Below are 21,809 nucleotides of genomic sequence, written 5' to 3'. Positions count from 1 at the left end.
TTCAGGAAAACAAGGATGTGTACCGGTCAACTTGTAATAAGTGACTGATAAGGTAAACCGGGTGTTGGCGAGTTTTATTGCGGGATCAGTAGGCGCAGCTCGTGGATACCTGATGGAGCAAATTTTCCCTGGCGACCAATTAAAATGCGTCATTAAATCAGCGCTTAAGTTTTTTTAGGGTATTGATGTTAAATGAAAGCATAGTTCTTCAACTTTCGAATGACATATCATTTTTATAATTGACATTAGTAAAAACTAAAACGAAAACGAAATATTTTCGAACACACACACATATGCATTGAAAAATTGATTTTTCAATGCATATGTGCGCAGTCAAGGATTGAGTCGATTTGGTGGCTTGCGAGTGAATAAATAAACACAAATAAATAAATATAAAATAAAAAATATAATAATTGATTATTAAATTAATTAACAAAGTTCATATATCACAGAAGGAAGAGTAGGAACATGGCTGGCCATCTCTGAAGGAAAATGACCTATATTGGTATGCGGATGGTTTCAAAATGGCAACAGGTACTGGAGCTGGAATATTTTCAAGCTAAGTCAAAGCATAGAAAAATACTTTACTATTTTACAAGCAGAAATGTACAGGTATGCTGTTACCACCTGTGCAGTTACAAATCCAGATAATAATTTAAAATAAGAATATTTTCTATTTTAAGGGTCAGTCAAGTGATTATCAAAGCATTTATATCAACAATTCAAAATTAACCTTAAATATTATAAAACATAAATAATTTGGGTAGGCATAACAGTGTTAGTTTGGTATGGGTTTTTGAACATATAGGAATTAAAGTTAATTTAAAGGCCAATTAGTTGGCCAATTAGTTTAGTTGGCCAAGTAGTTTTAAAGCATATGTCGCACTTGCATCAAGTGTTGTTAACTATGTGAAAATAAAAAAAAAAAACAATAGGAATTGAGAAAATTGAAGGCATTCAAAAAGTTCTTAAACGACAAAGCTAAATAAAACTCATCTACAGTTGTGCCATACAACAGACAAGACTCATAATGGGTGCCTCAATTAGATATATGCCAGTAAGGCATAGGCCTTGAAGATATCCATCTTGTATATAGATACAAGATGGATATCTTCACACACACAGATTGTGCAGTGATGAATCGGAATTCATGATGTACAAACTGTGATTCGTTAGCTAGTATGCGTATGAGTTTATTGGGACGACTTATCCAAAGCCAGGGGAATATAAATATTTAAAACCGCGAGATATTGCAAAGGTATCATATAGGATCTATAAAATGATAATATAGTGTAGGGTGAAGCACAAAAGATCCCAATCGGTCGACGTCCAATATTCAACTTACATTTACATAGGGTCAGCTAGACTCCATATAAATGTAAATTATACACTTTTCGCGCTAAGCATCCCATTTGAGCCATTGTGCGTACTAATTGTGGCTAGTACAGCTAACCCAGCTCCTCCTAGAAGCACCGAAGCTTTCTGGGTTTTTTACAGGTCTCACGGAGCGGCCTCAATGTCCCAAAGATTTCTGAACATTGAGGGGGCATAACTACATATTCCACAAGAGTTATTTCGTCATCAAAACAACCTCTTATTTAAAGTTTATTTAAACTACAATTATTGCAGTTATTGCATTATTTAAAGGGAAGACCCGTTATTATCATTATCATAGTTTTAAGATTTTTCCTATGTAGATATAATAGACGTTTTGATAGTCATTGACTCAATGTTGACATGGCCAATTTTGATCGTCTGCAATAAATAGCAAGATCCATCTTCATAAAAATACTTGTATGCTCTCAGTTAGCTATAACCTAGAGTTGTTGAGAATTACTTTACCTTTTTCTATAAGTTTTTTTTTTTTTATATACAACTTAGAACGGCAAACAAGCTGACGGTCCACCTGATGGAAAGTGGTAACCGTATATACACATACCTATAGACATGAGCAGTACCATGGAAATAACAGAGTATACTGTTTCGCCCATGATACCCCCCCCCATACGTTGCCATTCCTGAGAACTCGGGTGTTATTCCTCTGTACCTAGTAAATTCAGGCCATATCCTACCCTTCAAACCGAAACACAGCCATGCAAACACAGCTGCTTCACGGTTGAAACACGAATGGAACAGAGGTACCCAAGCAATCGACTTTTGTACAAAGTCTCCCTCTGGTGATTTAATCCATCATTTTAATATATTTACAAGCTATTACATGCTAACTGGAAGCATTCAACAGTGATTCCAGTTTTTTCTTATGGGTGGTAAACCATGAAGGTACATGTAATGAAATAAAAGTTACTATAATTACATTTCGTATGCCAGAATTTATTTATAAAGAAAAACAGAACAAAAGATGTATCCAGAAATTAAAGAAATAAAAATAAAAAACCAAACAAATTAGCAAGTAACACAAGGTTGGCGTCTGGTGCCAATCTTAACAACGAATTGTCTACGAGTGAGACTACAAGGGACACGTACTCCAGGTCTGCCAGACACAGATACTCTTGAAACAGATCCAGTCCTAGATACACTAGGGACTACTGGTGATCCAATTTCAATAACTTGAGCTCCAACTGGGCCAACTGAGGATACACTAGGACCTACAACGGGTGCACTAGCTGCGGAGACTACGTTTGGTCCAATCCCGCCGTATGGTCCCAATCCACCAAGTCCGAGGCCACCTGGTCCAGATGCACCTGAGCCTGCTGCTGCTGCTGATGCTGCGGAAGATCTGTCGTCAATGACAATGACTTCTCCAGCTCCAGATGCGCCTGAGGCTGCTGAGGCAGCGGATGATCCAGACGAACCAACTGCTCCGATTCCACCGAGTCCAGCTCCAGCAGAGCCAGCTGCGGATGCGCCTACGCCTCCAAGACCGCCAAGTCCCGATGTTCCGGCGGCGCCAACTCCACCAAGTCCCGCACCTGATGCGCTAGCCGATGATGCACCGATTGGTCCGAATCCACCGAGTGGTCCCCATGCGCCGAGGCCAGGTCCTCCTGGTCCAGATGCACCTGAGCTTGCTGCTGCTGCTGATGCTGCGGAAGATCTGTCGTCAATGACTATGACCTCTCCAGCTCCAGATGTGCCTGAGGCCGCTAAGGCAGCGGATGATCCAGACGAACCACCTGCTCCAACACCACCGAGTCCAGCTCCAGTAGAGCCTGCTGCGGATGCACCTGCGCCTCCAAGTCCGCCTAATCCTGATGCTCCAGCGGTGCCAACTCCGCCGAGTCCTGCACCTGATGCGCCAGCCGATGATGCTCCAATTTGTCCGATTCCACCGAGTGGTCCCAATGAGCCGAGTCCAAGGCCACCTACTCCAGATGCACCCGATCCTGCTGCTGCTGCTGATGCTGCTGAAGATCCATCCTCAATGACAATGACAGGTGTGGGTCCAGCTGCGCCTGAGGCTGCAGAAGCAGCTGACGATCCAGCTGCACCGCTTCCACCGAGTCCAGCTCCAGTAGAGCCAGCTGTGGAGCCAGTTGCACTAGCCGATGATACTCCGTTTGGTCCAATGCCACCGAGTGGTCCCCATGCGCCGAGTCCGAGTCCACCTAGTCCAGATGCACCTGAGCCTGCTGCTGCTGCTGATGCTGCTGAAGATCCATCTTCAATGACGATGACAGGTGCAGGTCCAGATGCGCCTGAGGCTGCAGAAGCAGCTGAAGATCCAGCTGCACCGCTTCCACCAAGTCCAGCTCCGGTAGATCCAGCTGCAGAGCCAGTTGCACTAGCCGATGATACTCCGTTTGGTCCGATGCCACCGAGTGGTCCCCATGCGCCGAGTCCTAGTCCACCTAGTCCAGATGCACCTGAGCCTGCTGCTGCTGCTGATGCTGCTGAAGATCCATCTTCAATAACGATGACAGGTGCAGGTCCAGATGCGCCTGAGGCAGCAGAAGCAGCTGACGATCCAGCTGCACCGCTTCCACCGAGTCCAGCTCCAGTAGAGCCAGCTGTGGAGCCAGTTGCACTAGCCGATGATACTCCGTTTGGTCCAATGCCACCGAGTGGTCCCCATGCGCCGAGTCCGAGGCCACCTACTCCAGATGCACCTGAGCCTGCTGCTGCTGCTGATGCTGCGGAAGATCTGTCGTCAATGACAATGACCTCACCAGCTCCAGATACGCCTGAAGCCGCCGAGGCAGCGGATGATCCAGACGAACCACCTGCTCCAACACCACCCAGTCCAGCTCCAGCAGACCCGGCTGCGGATGCGCCTGTGCCTCCAAGTCCGCCCAATCCTGATGCTCCGGCGGTGCCAACTCCACCGAGTCCTGCACCTAATGCGCTACCCGATGATACTCCGTTTAGACCGATGCCGCCGTATGGTCCTAGTCCACCGAGTCCGAGACCACCTAGTCCAGATGCACCTGAGCCTGCTGCTGCTGCTGACGCTGCGGAAGATCTGTCGTCAATGACAATGACCTCTCCAGCTCCAGATGCACCTGAAGCCGCTGAAGCGGCAGATGATCCAGACGAACCACCTGCTCCAACACCACCCAGTCCAGCTCCAGCAGAACCTGCTGCGGATGCGCCTGCGCCTCCAAGTCCGCCTAGTCCTGATGCTCCGGCGGCGCCAACTCCACCAAGTCCTGCACCCGATGCGCTAGCCGATGATGCTCCGATTGGTCCGATTCCACCAAGTGGTCCCCATACGCCAAGTCCAAGTCCTCCTGGTCCAGATGCACCTGAGCCTGCTGCTGCTGCTGCTGCTGATGCTGCGGAAGATCCGTCGTCAATGACAATGACCTCTCCAGCTCCAGATGCGCCTGAAGCCGCCGAGGCAGCGGATGATCCAGACGAATCACTTGCCCCGATTCCACCGAGTCCAGCTCCAGCAGAACCTGCTGCGGATGCGCCTGCGCCTCCAAGTCCGCCCAATCCTGATGCTCCAGCGTTGCCAACTCCGCCGAGACCTGCACCTAATGCGCTAGCTGATGATACTCTGTTTGGTCCGATTCCACCGAGTGGTCCCCATGCGCCGAGTCCGAGGCCACCTACTCCCGATGCACCTGAGCCTGCTGCTGCTGCTGATGCTGCGGAAGATCTGTCGTCAATGACAATGACCTCTCCAGCTCCAGATGCGCCTGAGGCTGCTGAGGCAGCGGATGATCCAGACGAACCACCTGCTCCAACACCACCGAGTCCAGCTCCAGCAGACCCGGCTGCGGATGTGCCTGCGCCTCCAAGTCCGCCTAGTCCTGATGCTCCGGCGGCGCCAACTCCACCAAGTCCTGCACCCGATGCGCTAGCCGATGATGCTCCGATTGGTCCGATTCCACCGAGTGGTCCCCATACGCCAAGTCCAAGTCCTCCTGGTCCAGATGCACCTGAGCCTGCTGCTGCTGCTGCTGCTGATGCTGCGGAAGATCTGTCGTCAATGACAATAACCTCTCCAGCTCCAGATGCGCCTGAAGCCGCCGAGGCAGCGGATGATCCAGACGAACCACTTGCCCCGATTCCACCGAGTCCAGCTCCAGCAGAACCTGCTGCGGATGCGCCTGCGCCTCCAAGTCCGCCTAGTCCTGATGATCCGACGGCGCCAACTCCACCAAGTCCTGCACCCGATGCGCTAGCCGATGATGCTCCGATTGGTCCGATTCCACCGAGTGGTCCCCATGCGCCGAGTCCGAGACCACCTACTCCAGATGCACCTGAGCCTGCTGCTGCTGCTGATGCAGCGGAAGATCTGTCGTCAATGACAATGACCTCTCCAGCTCCAGATACGTCTGAGGCCGCCGAGGCAGCGGATGATCCAGACGAACCACCTGCTCCAACACCACCGAGTCCAGCTCCAGCAGACCCGGCTGAGGATGCGCCTGTGCCTCCTAGTCCGCCCAATCCTGATGCTCCGGCAGTGCCAACTCCACCGAGTCCTGCACCTAATGCGCTAGCCGATGATACTCCGTTTAGGCCGATGCCGCCGTATGGTCCTAATCCACCGAGTCCGAGACCACCTAGTCCAGATGCACCTGAGCCTGCTGCTGCTGCTGATGCTGCTGAAGATCTGTCATTAATGACAATGACCTCTCCAGCTCCAGATGCGCCTGAGGCCGCTGAAGCAGCGGATGATCCAGATGAACCACCTGCTCCAACACCACCGAGTCCAGCTCCAGCAGAGCCAGCTGCGGATGCGCCTGCGCCTCCAAGTCCGCCCAATCCTGATGCTCCGGCGGCGCCAACTCCGCCAAGTCCTGCACTTAATGCGTTAGCTGACGATACTCCGTTTGGTCCGATTCCACCGAGTGGTCCCAATGCGCTGAGTCCAAGGCCACCTACTCCAGATGCACCCGAGCCTGCTGCTGCTGCTGATGCTGCTGAAGATCCATCCTCAATGACAATGACAGGTGCGGGTCCAGCAGCGCCTGAGGCTGCTGAAGCAGCTGACGATCCAGCTGCACCGCTTCCACCGAGTCCAGCTCCTGTAGAGCCAGCTGCGGAGCCAGTTGCACTGGCCGATGATACTCCGTTTGGCCCGATGCCACCGAGTGGTCCCCATGCGCCAAGTCCAAGTCCACCCAATCCAGATGCACCTGAGCCTGCTGCTGCTGCTGATGCTGCTGAAGATCCATCTTCAATGACGATAACAGGTGCGGGTCCAGCTGCGCCTGAGGCTGCAGAAGCAGCTGAAGATCCAGTTGCACCGCTTCCACCAAGTCCAGCTCCGGTAGATCCAGCTGCAGAGCCAGTTGCACTAGCCGATGATACTCCGTTTGGTCCGATGCCACCGAGTGGTCCCCATGCGCCGAGTCCAAGTCCACCTAGTCCAGATGCACCTGAGCCTGCTGCTGCTGCTGATGCTGCTGAAGATCCATCTTCAATAACGATGACAGGTGCAGGTCCAGATGCGCCTGAGGCAGCAGAAGCAGCTGACGATCCAGCTGCTCCGCTTCTACCGAGTCCAGCTGCAGTAGAGCCAGCTGTGGAGCCAGTTGCACTAGCCGATGATACTCCGTTTGGTCCAATGCCACCGAGTGGTCCCCATGCGCCGAGTCCAAGTCCTCCTGGTCCAGATGCACCTGATCCTGCTGCTGCTGCTGATGCTGCTGAAGATCCATCTTCAATGACGATGACAGGTGCTGGCCCGCCTGCGCCCGAGGCTGCTGACGCAGCAGATGATCCAGACGAACCACTCACTCCAACTCCACCGATTCTAGCTCCAGCAGAGCCGGCTGCGGAAGCGCCAGCGCCTCCAATTCCGCCTAATCCTGATGCTCCAGAGGCGCCAATTCCACCGAGTCCTGCACCTAATGCGCTAGCCGATGATACTCCGTTTAGCCCGATGCCGCCGTATGGTCCCAGTCCACCAAGTCCGAGACCACCTAGTCCAGATGCACCTGATCCTGCTGCTGCTGCTGACGCTGCGGAAGATCTGTCGTCAATGACAATGACCTCTCCAGCTCCAGATGCACCTGAAGCCGCTGAAGCGGCAGATGATCCAGACGAACCACCTGCTCCAACACCACCCAGTCCAGCTCCAGCAGAACCTGCTGCGGATGCGCCTGCGCCTCCAATTCCGCCTAGTCCTGATGCTCCGGCGGCGCCAACTCCACCAAGTCCTGCACCCGATGCGCTAGCCGATGATGCTCCGATTGGTCCGGTTCCACCGAGTGGTCCCCATACGCCAAGTCCAAGTCCTGGTCCAGATGCACCTGAGCCTGCTGCTGCTGCTGAAGCTGCGGAAGATCTATCGTCAATGACAATGACCTCTCCAGCTCCAGATACGCCTGAGGCCGCTGAGGCAGCGGATGATCCAGATGAACCACCTGTTCCAACACCACCGAGTCCAGCTCCAGCAGAGCCTGCTGCGGATGCACCTACGCCTCCAAGTCCGCCCAATCCTGATGCTCCAGCGTTGCCAACTCCGCCGAGACCTGCACCTAATGCGCTAGCTGATGATGCTCCGATTGGTCCGATTCCACCGAGTGGTCCCCATGCGCCGAGTCCGAGGCCACCTACTCCAGATGCACCTGAGCCTGCTGCTGCTGCTGATGCTGCGGAAGATCTGTCGTCAATGACAATGACCTCTCCAGCTCCAGATGCGCCTGAGGCCGCCGAGGCTGCGGATGATCCAGACGAACCACCTGCTCCAACACCACCGATTCCAGCTCCAGCAGACCCGGCTGCGGATGCGCCTGTGCCTCCAAGTCCGCCCAATCCTGATGCTCCGGCGGTGCCAACTCCGCCGAGACCTGCACCTAATGCGCTAGCTGATGATACTCTCTTTGGTCCGATTCCACCGAGTGGTCCCCATGCGCCGAGTCCGAGGCCACCTACTCCAGATGCACCTGAGCCTGCTGCTGCTGCTGATGCTGCGGAAGATCTGTCGTCAATGACAATGACCTCTCCAGCTCCAGATGCGCCTGAGGCCGCCGAGGCTGCGGATGATCCAGACGAACCACCTGCTCCAACACCACCGAGTCCAGCTCCAGCAGACCCGGCTGCGGATGCGCCTGTGCCTCCAAGTCCGCCCAATCCTGATGCTCCGGCGGTGCCAACTCCACCGAGTCCTCCACCTAATGCGCTAGCCGATGATACTCCGTTTAGCCCGATGCCGCCGTATGGTCCTAGTCCACCGAGTCCGAGACCACCTAGTCCAGATGCACCTGAGCCTGCTGCTGCTGCTGATGCTGCTGAAGATCTGTCGTTAATGACAATGACCTCTCCAGCTCCAGATGCGCCTGAGGCCGCTGAGGCAGCGGATGATCCAGATGAACCACCTGCTCCAACACCACCGAGTCCAGCTCCAGCAGAGCCAGCTGCGGATGCGCCTGCGCCTCCAAGTCCGCCCAATCCTGATGCTCCGGCGGCGCCAACTCCGCCAAGTCCTGCACCTAATGCGCTAGCTGATGATACTCCGTTTGGTCCGATTCCACCGAGTGGTCCCAATGCGCTGAGTCCAAGGCCACCTACTCCAGATGCACCCGAGCCTGCTGCTGCTGCTGATGCTGCTGAAGATCCATCCTCAATGACAATGACAGGTGCGGGTCCAGCAGCGCCTGAGGCTGCTGAAGCAGCTGACGATCCAGCTGCACTGCTTCCACCGAGTCCAGCTCCTGTAGAGCCAGCTGCGGAGCCAGTTGCACTGGCCGATGATACTCCGTTTGGCCCGATGCCACCGAGTGGTCCCCATGCGCCAAGTCCAAGTCCACCCAATCCAGATGCACCTGAGCCTGCTGCTGCTGCTGATGCTGCTGAAGATCCATCTTCAATGACGATAACAGGTGCGGGTCCAGCTGCGCCTGAGGCTGCAGAAGCTGCTGAAGATCCAGCTGCACCGCTTCCACCAAGTCCAGCTCCGGTAGATCCAGCTGCAGAGCCAGTTGCACTAGCCGATGATACTCCGTTTGGTCCGATGCCACCGAGTGGTCCCCATGCGCCGAGTCCAAGTCCACCTAGTCCAGATGCACCTGAGCCTGCTGCTGCTGCTGATGCTGCTGAAGATCCATCTTCAATAACGATGACAGGTGCAGGTCCAGATGCGCCTGAGGCAGCAGAAGCAGCTGACGATCCAGCTGCTCCGCTTCTACCGAGTCCAGCTCCAGTAGAGCCAGCTGTGGAGCCAGTTGCACTAGCCGATGATACTCCGTTTGGTCCGATGCCACCGAGTGGTCCCCATGCGCCGAGTCCAAGTCCTCCTGGTCCAGATGCACCTGATCCTGCTGCTGCTGCTGATGCTGCTGAAGATCCATCTTCAATGACGATGACAGGTGCGGGTCCGGCTGCGCCCGAGGCTGCTGACGCAGCAGATGATCCAGACGAACCACCCACTCCAACTCCACCGATTCCAGCTCCAGCAGAGCCAGCTGCGGAAGCGCCAGCGCCTCCAATTCCGCCTAATCCTGATGCTCCAGAGGCGCCAATTCCACCGAGTCCTGCACCTAATGCGCTAGCCGATGATACTCCGTTTAGCCCGATGCCGCCGTATGGTCCCAGTCCACCAAGTCCAAGACCATCTAGTCCAGATGCACCTGATGCTGCTGCTGCTGCTGACGCTGCGGAAGATCTGTCGTCAATGACAATGACCTCTCCAGCTCCAGATGCACCTGAAGCCGCTGAAGCGGCAGATGATCCAGACGAACCACCTGCTCCAACACCACCGAGTCCAGCTCCAGCAGAGCCAGCTGCGGATGCGCCTGCGCCTCCAAGTCCGCCCAATCCTGATGCTCCGGCGGCGCCAACTCCGCCAAGTCCTGCACCTAATGCGCTAGCTGATGATACTCCGTTTGGTCCGATTCCACCGAGTGGTCCCAATGCGCTGAGTCCAAGGCCACCTACTCCAGATGCACCCGAGCCTGCTGCTGCTGCTGATGCTGCTGAAGATCCATCCTCAATGACAATGACAGGTGCGGGTCCAGCAGCGCCTGAGGCTGCTGAAGCAGCTGACGATCCAGCTGCACCGCTTCCACCGAGTCCAGCTCCTGTAGAGCCAGCTGCGGAGCCAGTTGCACTGGCCGATGATACTCCGTTTAGCCCGATGCCACCGAGTGGTCCCCATGCGCCAAGTCCAAGTCCACCCAATCCAGATGCACCTGAGCCTGCTGCTGCTGCTGATGCTGCTGAAGATCCATCTTCAATGACGATAACAGGTGCGGGTCCAGCTGCGCCTGAGGCTGCAGAAGCAGCTGAAGATCCAGCTGCACCGCTTCCACCAAGTCCAGCTCTGGTAGATCCAGCTGCAGAGCCAGTTGCACTAGCCGATGATACTCCGTTTGGTCCGATGCCACCGAGTGGTCCCCATGCGCCGAGTCCAAGTCCACCTAGTCCAGATGCACCTGAGCCTGCTGCTGCTGCTGATGCTGCTGATGATCCATCTTCAATAACGATGACAGGTGCAGGTCCAGATGCGCCTGAGGCAGCAGAAGCAGCTGACGATCCAGCTGCACCGCTTCCACCGAGTCCAGCTCCAGTAGAGCCAGCTGTGGAGCCAGTTGCACTAGCCGATGATACTCCGTTTGGTCCAATGCCACCGAGTGGTCCCCATGCGCCGAGTCCAAGTCTTCCTGGTCCAGATGCACCTGATCCTGCTGCTGCTGCTGATGCTGCTGAAGATCCATCTTCAATGACGATGACAGGTGCGGGTCCGGCTGCGTCCGAGGCTGCTGACGCAGCAGATGATCCAGACGAACCACCCACTCCAACTCCACCGATTCCAGCTCCAGCAGAGCCAGCTGCGGAAGCGCCAGCGCCTCCAATTCCGCCTAATCCTGATGCTCCAGAGGCGCCAATTCCACCGAGTCCTGCACCTAATGCGCTAGCCGATGATACTCCGTTTAGCCCGATGCCGCCGTATGGTCCCAGTCCACCAAGTCCAAGACCATCTAGTCCAGATGCACCTGATGCTGCTGCTGCTGCTGACGCTGCGGAAGATCTGTCGTCAATGACAATGACCTCTCCAGCTCCAGATGCACCTGAAGCCGCTGAAGCGGCAGATGATCCAGACGAACCACCTGCTCCAACACCACCCAGTCCAGCTCCAGCAGAACCTGCTGCGGATGCGCCTGCGCCTCCAATTCCGCCTAGTCCTGATGCTCCGGCGGCGCCAACTCCACCAAGTCCTGCACCCGATGCGCTAGCCGATGATGCTCCGATTGGTCCGGTTCCACCGAGTGGTCCCCATACGCCAAGTCCAAGTCCTGGTCCAGATGCACCTGAGCCTGCTGCTGCTGCTGAAGCTGCGGAAGATCTATCGTCAATGACAATGACCTCTCCAGCTCCAGATACGCCTGAGGCCGCTGAGGCAGCGGATGATCCAGATGAACCACCTGTTCCAACACCACCGAGTCCAGCTCCAGCAGAGCCTGCTGCGGATGCACCTACGCCTCCAAGTCCGCCCAATCCTGATGCTCCAGCGTTGCCAACTCCGCCGAGACCTGCACCTAATGCGCTAGCTGATGATAGTCCGTTTGGTCCGATTCCACCGAGTGGTCCCCATGCGCCGAGTCCGAGGCCACCTACTCCTGATGCACCTGAGCCTGCTGCTGCTGCTGATGCTGCGGAAGATCTGTCGTCAATCACAATGACCTCTCCAGCTCCAGATGCGCCTGAGGCCGCCGAGGCTGCGGATGATCCAGACGAACCACCTGCTCCAACACCACCGAGTCCAGCTCCAGCAGAACCTGCTGCGGATGCGCCTGCGCCTCCAAGTCCGCCTAGTCCTGATGCTCCGGCGGCGCCAACTCCACCAAGTCCTGCACCCAATGCGCTAGCCGATGATGCTCCGATTGGTCCGATTCCACCGAGTGGTCCCCATGCGCCGAGTCCGAGACCACCTACTCCAGATGCACCTGAGCCTGCTGCTGCTGCTGATGCAGCGGAAGATCTGTCGTCAATGACAATAACCTCTCCAGCTCCAGATGCGCCTGATGCCGCCGAGGCAGCGGATGATCCAGACGAACCACCTGCTCCAACACCACCGAGTCCAGCTCCAGCAGACCCGGCTGCGGATGCGCCTGTGCCTCCTAGTCCGCCCAATCCTGATGCTCCGGCGGTGCCAACTCCACCGAGTCCTGCACCTAATGCGCTAGCCGATGATACTCCGTTTAGGCCGATGCCGCCGTATGGTCCTAATCCACCGAGTCCGAGACCACCTAGTCCAGATGCACCTGAGCCTGCTGCTGCTGCTGATGCTGCTGAAGATCTGTCATTAATGACAATGACCTCTCCAGCTCCAGATGCGCCTGAGGCCGCTGAAGCAGCGGATGATCCAGATGAACCACCTGATCCAACACCACCGAGTCCAGCTCCAGCAGAGCCAGCTGCGGATGCGCCTGCGCCTCCAAGTCCGCCCAATCCTGATGCTCCGGCGGCGCCAACTCCGCCAAGTCCTGCACCTGATGCGCCAGCCGATGATGCTCCAATTGGTCCGATTCCACCGAGTGGTCCCAATGCGCCGAGTCCAAGGCCACCTACTCCAGATGCACCTGAGCCTGCTGCTGCTGCTGATGCTGCTGAAGATCCATCCTCAATGACAATGACAGGTGCGGGTCCAGCTGCGCCTGAGGCTGCAGAAGCAGCTGACGATCCAGCTGCACCGCTTCCACCGAGTCCAGCTCCGGTAGAGCCAGCTGCAGAGCCAGTTGCACTAGCCGATGATACTCCGTTTGGTCCGATTCCACCGAGTGGTCCCCATGCGCCGAGTCCGAGACCGCCTAGTCCAGATGCACCTGAGCCTGCTGCTGCTGCTGATGCTGCTGAAGATCCATCTTCAATGACGATGACAGGTGCAGGTCCAGATGCGCCTGAGGCAGCAGAAGCAGCTGACGATCCAGCTGCACCGCTTCCGCCGAGTCCAGCTCCAGAAGAGCCAGCTGTGGAGCCAGTTGCACTAGCCGATGATACTCCGTTTGGCCCAATGCCACCGAGTGGTCCCCATGCGCCGAGTCCAAGTCCACCTAATCCAGATGCACCTGATCCTGCTGCTGCTGATGCTGCTGAAGATCCATCTTCAATGACGATGACAGGTGCGGGTCCAGCTGTGCCTGAGGCTGCAGAAGCAGATGATGATCCAGCTGCACCGCTTCTACCAACACCACCGAGTCCAGCTCCAACAGACCCGGCCGCGGATGTGCCTGCGCCTCCAAGTCCGCCCAACCCTGATGCTCCGGATGTTCCAAGTCCACCGAGTCCTGCACCTAATGCGTTAGCCGATGATACTCCGTTTAGCCCGATGCCGCCGTATGGTCCCAGTCCACCAAGTCCGAGACCACCTAGTCCAGATGCGCCTGATCCCGCTGCTGCTGCTGACGCTGCGGAAGATCTGTCGTCAATGACAATGACCTCTCCAGCTCCAGATGCGCCTGAGGCCGCTGAGGCAGCGGATGATCCAGATGAACCACCTGTTCCAACACCACCGAGTCCAGCTCCAGCAGAGCCTGCTGCGGATGCGCCTGCGCCTCCAAGTCCGCCCAATCCTGATGCTCCAGTGGTGCCAACGCCGCCGAGTCCTGTACCTAATGCGCTAGCTGATGATACTCCGTTTGGTCCGATTCCACCTAGTGGTCCCCATGCGCCGAGTCCGAGACCACCTACTCCAGATGCACCTGAGTCTGCTGCTGCTGCTGATGCTGCGGAAGATCTGTCGTCAATGACAATGACCTCTCCAGCTCCAGATGCGCCTGAGGCCGCCGAGGCAGCGGATGATCCAGACGAACCACCTGCTCCAACACCACCGAGTCCAGCTCCAGCAGACCCGGCTGCGGATGCGCCTGTGCCTCCAAGTCCGCCCAATCCTGATGCTCCAGTGGTGCCAACGCCGCCGAGTCCTGTACCTAATGCGCTAGCTGATGATACTCCGTTTGGTCCGATTCCACCGAGTGGTCCCCATGCGCCGAGTCCGAGGCCACCTACTCCAGATGCACCTGAGCCTGCTGCTGCTGCTGATGCTGCGGAAGATCTGTCGTCAATGACAATGACCTCTCCAGCTCCAGATGCGCCTGAGGCCGCCGAGGCAGCGGATGATCCAGACGAACCACCTGCTCCAACACCACCGAGTCCAGCTCCAGCAGACCCGGCTGCGGATGCGCCTGTGCCTCCAAGTCCGCCCAATCCTGATGCTCCGGCGGTGCCAACTCCACCGAGTCCTGCACCTAATGCGCTAGCCGATGATACTCCGTTTAGCCCGATGCCGCCGTATGGTACTAGTCCACCGAGTCCGAGACCACCTAGTCCAGATGCACCTGAGCCTGCTGCTGCTGCTGATGCTGCGGAAGATCTGTCGTCAATGACAATGACTTCTCCAGCTCCAGATGTGCCTGAGGCCGCTGAGGCAGCAGATGATCCAGAAGAACCACCTGCTCCGATTCCACCGAGTCCGGCTCCAGCAGAGCCAGCTGCGGATGCGCCTGCGCCTCCAAGACCGCCAAGTCCCGATGTTCCGGTGGCGCCAACTCCACCAAGTCCTGCACCTGATGCACTAGCCGATGATGCTCCGATTGGTCCGATTCCACCGAGTGGTCCCCATACGCCAAGTCCAAGTCCTCCTGGTCCAGATGCACCTGAGCCTGCTGCTGCTGCTGATGCTGCGGAAGATCTGTCGTCAATGACAATGACCTCTCCAGCTCCAGATGCGCCTGAGGCCGCTGAGGCAGCGGATGATCCAGATGAACCACCTGTTCCAACACCACCGAGTCCAGCTCCAGCAGAGCCTGCTGCGGGTGCGCCTGCGCCTCCAAGTCCGCCCAATCCTGATGCTCCGGCGGTGCCAACTCCACCGAGTCCTGCACCTAATGCGCTAGCCGATGATACTCCGTTTAGCCCGATGCCGCCGTATGGTCCTAGTCCACCGAGTCCGAGTCCACCTAGTCCAGATGCACCTGAGCCTGCTGCTGCTGCTGATGCTGCGGAAGATCTGTCGTCAATGACAATGACTTCTCCAGCTCCAGATGTGCCTGAGGCCGCTGAGGCAGCAGATGATCCAGAAGAACCACTTGCTCCGATTCCACCGAGTCCAGCTCCAGCAGAACCTGCTGCGGATGCGCCTGCGCCTCCAAGACCGCCAAGTCCCGATGTTCCAGGGGCGCCAACTCCACCAAGTCCTGCACCTGATGCGCTAGCCGATGATGCTCCGATTGGTCCGATTCCACCGAGTGGTCCCCATACGCCAAGTCCAAGTCCTCCTGGTCCAGATGCACCTGAGTTTGCTGCTGCTGCTGATGCTGCGGAAGATCTGTCGTCAATGACAATGACCTCTCCAGCTCCAGATGCGCCTGAGGCCGCCGAGGCTGCGGATGATCCAGACGAACCACCTGCTCCAACACCACCGATTCCAGCTCCAGCAGACCCGGCTGCGGATGCGCCTGTGCCTCCAAGTCCGCCCAATCCTGATGCTCCGGCGGTGCCAACTCCGCCGAGACCTGCACCTAATGCGCTAGCTGATGATACTCCGTTTGGTCCGATTCCACCGAGTGGTCCCCATGCGCCGAGTCCGAGGCCACCTACTCCAGATGCACCTGAGCCTGCTGCTGCTGCTGATGCTGCGGAAGATCTGTCGTCAATGACAATGACCTCTCCAGCTCCAGATGCGCCTGAGGCCGCCGAGGCTGCGGATGATCCAGACGAACCACCTGCTCCAACACCACCGAGTCCAGCTCCAGCAGACCCGGCTGCCGATGCGCCTGTGCCTCCAAGTCCGCCCAATCCTGATGCACCGGCGGTGCCAACTCCACCGAGTCCTGCACCTAATGCGCTAGCCGATGATACTCCGTTTAGCCCGATGCCGCCGTATGGTCCTAGTCCACCGAGTCCGAGACCACCTAGTCCAGATGCACCTGAGCCTGCTGCTGCTGCTGATGCTGCTGAAGATCTGTCGTTAATGACAATGACCTCTCCAGCTCCAGATGCGCCTGAGGCCGCTGAGGCAGCGGATAATCCAGATGAACCACCTGCTCCAACACCACCGAGTCCAGCTCCAGCAGAGCCAGCTGCGGATGCGCCTGCGCCTCCAAGTCCGCCCAATCCTGATGCTCCGGCGGCGCCAACTCCGCCAAGTCCTGCACCTAATGCGCTAGCTGATGATACTCCGTTTGGTCCGATTCCACCGAGTGGTCCCAATGCGCTGAGTCCAAGGCCACCTACTCCAGATGCACCCGAGCCTGCTGCTGCTGCTGATGCTGCTGAAGATCCATCCTCAATGACAATGACAGGTGCGGGTCCAGCAGCGCCTGAGGCTGCTGAAGCAGCTGACGATCCAGCTGCACCGCTTCCACCGAGTCCAGCTCCTGTAGAGCCAGCTGCGGAGCCAGTTGCACTGGCCGATGATACTCCGTTTGGCCCGATGCCACCGAGTGGTCCCCATGCGCCAAGTCCAAGTCCACCCAATCCAGATGCACCTGAGCCTGCTGCTGCTGCTGATGCTGCTGAAGATCCATCTTCAATGACGATAACAGGTGCGGGTCCAGCTGCGCCTGAGGCTGCAGAAGCAGCTGAAGATCCAGCTGCACCGCTTCCACCAAGTCCAGCTCGGGTAGATCCAGCTGCAGAGCCAGTTGCACTAGCCGATGATACTCCGTTTGGTCCGATGCCACCGAGTGGTCCCCATGCGCCGAGTCCAAGTCCACCTAGTCCAGATGCACCTGAGCCTGCTGCTGCTGCTGATGCTGCTGAAGATCCATCTTCAATAACGATGACAGGTGCGGGTCCAGCTGCGCCTGAGGCTGCAGAAGCAGCTGAAGATCCAGCTGCACCGCTTCCACCAAGTCCAGCTCCGGTAGATCCAGCTGCAGAGCCAGTTGCACTAGCCGATGATACTCCGTTTGGTCCGATTCCACCGAGTGGTCCCCATACGCCAAGTCCAAGTCCTCCTGGTCCAGATGCACCTGAGCCTGCTGCTGCTGCTGAAGCTGCGGAAGATCTGTCGTCAATGACAATGACCTCACCAGCTCCAGATGCGCCTGAGGCCGCCGAGGCAGCGGATGATCCAGACGAACCACCTGCTCCAACACCACCGAGGCCAGCTCCAGCAGACCCGGCCGCGGATGCGCCTGTGCCTCCAAGTCCGCCCAATCCTGATGCTCCGGCGGTGCCAACTCCACCGAGTCCTGCACCTAATGCGCTAGCCGATGATACTCCGTTTAGCCCGATGCCGCCGTATGGTCCTAGTCCACCGAGTCCGAGTCCACCTAGTCCAGATGCACCTGAGCCTGCTGCTGCTGCTGACGCTGCGGAAGATCTGTCGTCAATGACAATGACTTCTCCAGCTCCAGATGTGCCTGAGGCCGCTGAGGCAACAGATGATCCAGAAGAACCACTTGCTCCGATTCCACCGAGTCCAGCTCCAGCAGAACCTGCTGCGGATGCGCCTGCGCCTCCAAGACCGCCAAGTCCCGATGTTCCGGCGGCGCCAACTCCACCAAGTCCTGCACCTGATGCGCTAGCCGATGATGCTCCGATTGGTCCGATTCCACCGAGTGGTCCCCATACGCCAAGTCCAAGTCCTCCTGGTCCAGATGCACCTGAGCCTGCTGCTGCTGCTGATGCTGCGGAAGATCTGTCGTCAATGACAATGACTTCTCCAGCTCCAGAGGCGCCTGAGGCCGCTGAGGCAGCAGATGATCCAGACGAACCACCTGCTCCGATTCCACCGAGTCCAGCTCCAGCAGAACCAGCTGTGGATGCACCTACGCCTCCAATACCGCCAAGTCCCGATGTACCGGCGGCGCCAACTCCACCAAGTCCTGCACCTGATGCACCAGCCGATGATGCTCCAATTGGTCCGATTCCACCGAGTGGTCCCAATGCGCCAAGTCCAAGGCCACCTACTCCAGATGCACCTGAACCTGCTGCTGCTGCTGATGCTGCTGAAGATCCATCCTCAATGACAATGACAGGTGCGGCTCCAGCTGCGCCTGAGGCTGCAGAAGCAGCTGACGACCCAGCTGCACCGCTTCCACCGAGTCCAGATCCGATAGAGCCAGCTGCAGAGCCAGTTGCACTAGCCGATGATACTCCATTTGGTCCGATTCCACCGAGTGGTCCCCATGCGCCAAGTCCAAGTCCACCCAATCCAGATGCACCTGAGCCTGCTGCTGCTGCTGATGCTGCTGAAGATCCATCTTCAATGACGATAACAGGTGCGGGTCCAGCTGCGCCTGAGGCTGCAGAAGCAGCTGATGATCCAGCTGCACCGCTTCCACCAAGTCCAGCTCCGGTAGAGCCAGCTGCGGAGCCAGTTGCACTAGCCGATGATACTCCGTTTGGTCCGATTCCACCGAGTGGTCCCCATGCGCCGAGTCCGAGACCGCCTAGTCCAGATGCACCTGAGCCTGCTGCTGCTGCTGATGCTGCTGAAGATCCATCTTCAATGACGATGACAGGTGCAGGTCCAGATGCGCCTGAGGCCGCCGAGGCAGCGGATGATCCAGATGAACCACCTGCTCCAACACCACCGAGTCCAGCTCCAGCAGGCCCGACTGCGGATACGCCTGCACCTTCAAGTCCGCCCAATCCTGATGCTCCGGCGGTACCAACTCCACCGAGTCCTGCACCTAATGCGCTAGCCGATGATACTCCGTTTAGCCCGATGCCGCCGTATGGTCCCAGTCCACCAAGTCCAAGACCACCTAGTCCAGATGCACCTGAGCTTGCTGCTGCTGCTGATGCTGCGGAAGATCTGTCGTCAATGACTATTACTTCTCCAGCTCCAGATGCGCCTGACGCCGCTGAAGCGGCAGATGATCCAGACGAACCACCTGCTCCGATTCCACCGAGTCCGGCTCCAGCAGAACCTGCTGCGGATGCGCCTGCACCACCAAGTCCGCCTAGTCCTGATGCTCCGGCGGCACCAACTCCACCAAGTCCTGCACCTGATGTGCTAGCCGATGTTGCTCCAATTGGTCCGATTCCACCGATTGGTCCCAATCCACTGAGTCCGAGGCCACCTACTCCTGATGCACCTGAGCCTGCTGCTGCTGCTGACGCTGCGGAAGATCTGTCGTCAATGAGAATGACTTCTCCAGCTCCAGATGCGCCTGAGGCTGCTGAGGCAGCGGATGATCCAGATGAACCACCTACTCCAACTCCACCAAGTCCAGCTCCAGCAGAGCCTGCTGCGGATGCGCCTGCGCCTCCAAGTCCGCCTAGTCCTGATGCTCCGACGGCGCCAACTCCACCAAGTCCTGCACCTGATGTGGTAGCCGACGATACTCCGCTTTGTCCAATGCCACCGAGTGGTCCCAATGCACCAAGTCCAAGGCCACCTACTCCAGATGCACCCGAGCCTGCTGCTGCTGCTGATGCTGCTGAAGATCCATCCTCAATGACGATGACAGGTGCAACACTAGATGCGCCAGTCGCTGCAGAGGCAGCTGATGAGCCAGTGGAGTCAGTTCTTATTTGTTGTACTACACCTGTTCCTGATGTTGTAGTTGCAGTTGATGATCTACTTGGTCCGTATGGTCCAACTGCTCCAAGTTGGGGTCCTATAGAAACTGGTCCTGATACTGGTGCGGGTGCAATAGGGCTATTGCTTTCTACAACAACTGTAGGTGCTTGACTTGAAGGTGCTGGCACTGGTGCAGCTGAAATTCCAGTTTGTCGCCTTCCTATTGTAGTTCTTTCTGTGACGCCTTGTTGTCCCGGCTTTCTTTTTATGACTACGTCTTCTTCGTAGACTGTTTCGTGACCGGATGCGTCAGTTTCAATAACGAAAGTTCTGACGATCTTGTCTTCACCAGAAATGTTTGGTGTAATGTCTCCATCTCTTTCGTATTTCTTTCTTGTTGTCTCTCTTTCGACTAAAGTCCCGTTCTCAACATCAACTTCTGCTGTTGTGCTTTCACCGATTTCTATGAAATTCTCATTATTAAAGTTGAGAAGACTATCGTCAATGGCATCTGCAGTAACATACTGTAAATAAGAGAATAATTATGTATGAAAATAATGAAGTGCAATTAATATCCATACATTGTTGCTAACACTTTGAACAATTGGTACTTATCGGAGGTGTGGGATTATAATTTGTGGACAATTCAGTATTCATTTGGACGGCTACCATTTACATTCTTCGAAACCCGTCGATTTAACATTTTTTTTATACAACTTAGAATGGCAAACAACCTGACGGCCCACTTGATGGAAAGTGGTAACCATCGCCTATAGACATGTGGGTATATCACAAATACATTGTGATGCATTTGGTACCTATAATGATTCGTACATATCCTATGAAATGCAATCCCGACTATGATGTAACCCATAATTAAACAGTCACATTCCACCGAAACACAGCTAGATCAATTTCTTTAAGGGGTAGAAAATATAATAAATTTAGATAAATGTTGTTAAAAGTGATTGTTACATGTGTAACATATTAATAGCATTAATTGTGTTTATATGTAAGTGTTATTATATCGACCGGATATTTCATATGGAGTCTAACCATCCAGCAAATACACAAAATGACAAAATATTTTTACTATCTTTCTTGGGTGAGCATCATTCCGGAGATTTAATGCAGATTGTTTTAATTATATTTTAAAGTCTTGTTAAATTTTATGTAACGATTAATTTTTAAGTATTTCTCTGTTAAGGCAATTAACTATTGAATGAAATAAATGCCTACAACTATTAATAACTATATACAGCTCTGAATAAATTAGGAGTAATGTTCAAAAGTATATTTAGACAAGTAGAAACATTATAAAGATCTTAATAGTATATGAAGCCCATAATACCATTCAAGGCTACATAAATACCATTTATAAGCTGTCTTTCAAATTTATTGGATGGAAGTTTTCATTATGTTTGGTGTCTATTTTGTTATTTTTACATACAGAGCATACTCAGAAAATATTGTTTTGCTCTCTATACGTATATCTATATTAAAAATTGTTGTTATGTTATATTCCTATTTATATTTCTCAAGTTGGAATAAACAAAAACATTCACAAAATTGTATCATAATCGGTTGTGCAGTTTCAGTGATTATCGTAAAAGGGCATGTGATAAGGGTTTTCATATTTAAAAATGTCTACATAGATTTTTTAGGATTTCTTGGTATATTTTAATGAAGAATTTTATTTGTACGATAACTGGTGCCATTATAAAGTTGTTAAAATTATTATCTTACGTTTGTTATATTAAATCTAACAATTATGATTGAAAAATATGAATATTTATAATGGTCCAAGAAAATAGTATATTCAAATGTATTACTCACCTGCAGAGCACAGCACAAGATCACGAAGGTTGTGACTCTCATATTGTATTGAGAGTGGAACCGGACTGATGCTGAAGTCTGATTTCCAGGCCCTTTTATACCGAAATTATGCTATATTATTGACGTAATAATCACATAT

General features: G+C 54.9%; 1 protein-coding gene across 1 annotated transcript; it reads right to left on the bottom strand.

The window, feature by feature from the left end:
* Positions 1-2,310: 2,310 nt before the first annotated feature.
* Positions 2,311-21,779, bottom strand: LOC113519866 (fibroin heavy chain). The gene is made up of 2 exons (XM_026905081.3): positions 21,671-21,779; positions 2,311-20,358 (listed from the first exon to the last, which is right to left on the bottom strand). Exons 1-2 carry the CDS (start codon positions 21,710-21,712, stop codon positions 2,404-2,406), a joined length of 17,997 nt encoding a protein of 5,998 aa, XP_026760882.2. The 5' UTR covers positions 21,713-21,779; the 3' UTR covers positions 2,311-2,403.
* Positions 21,780-21,809: the final 30 nt, after the last annotated feature.

Source organism: Galleria mellonella, unplaced genomic scaffold (assembly GCF_026898425.1).
Source record: "Galleria mellonella isolate WM207_F2 unplaced genomic scaffold, CSIRO_AGI_GalMel_v1 utg65, whole genome shotgun sequence".
NCBI classification, from domain to species: Eukaryota; Metazoa; Arthropoda; class Insecta; order Lepidoptera; family Pyralidae; genus Galleria; species Galleria mellonella.
Note: the sequence above shows the minus strand (reverse complement) of the source record. Positions and strands in the feature narration are given on the sequence as shown.

Bases quoted from the DNA above. Each gene is read 5' to 3' on its own strand.
- LOC113519866 (XM_026905081.3), bottom strand. From the start codon at position 21,712: ATGAGAGTCACAACCTTCGTGATCTTGTGCTGTGCTCTGCAG. The intron at 20,359-21,670 runs GTGAGTAATACA...TCTTATTTACAG, and splicing joins TCTTGTGCTGTGCTCTGCAG to TATGTTACTGCAGATGCCAT.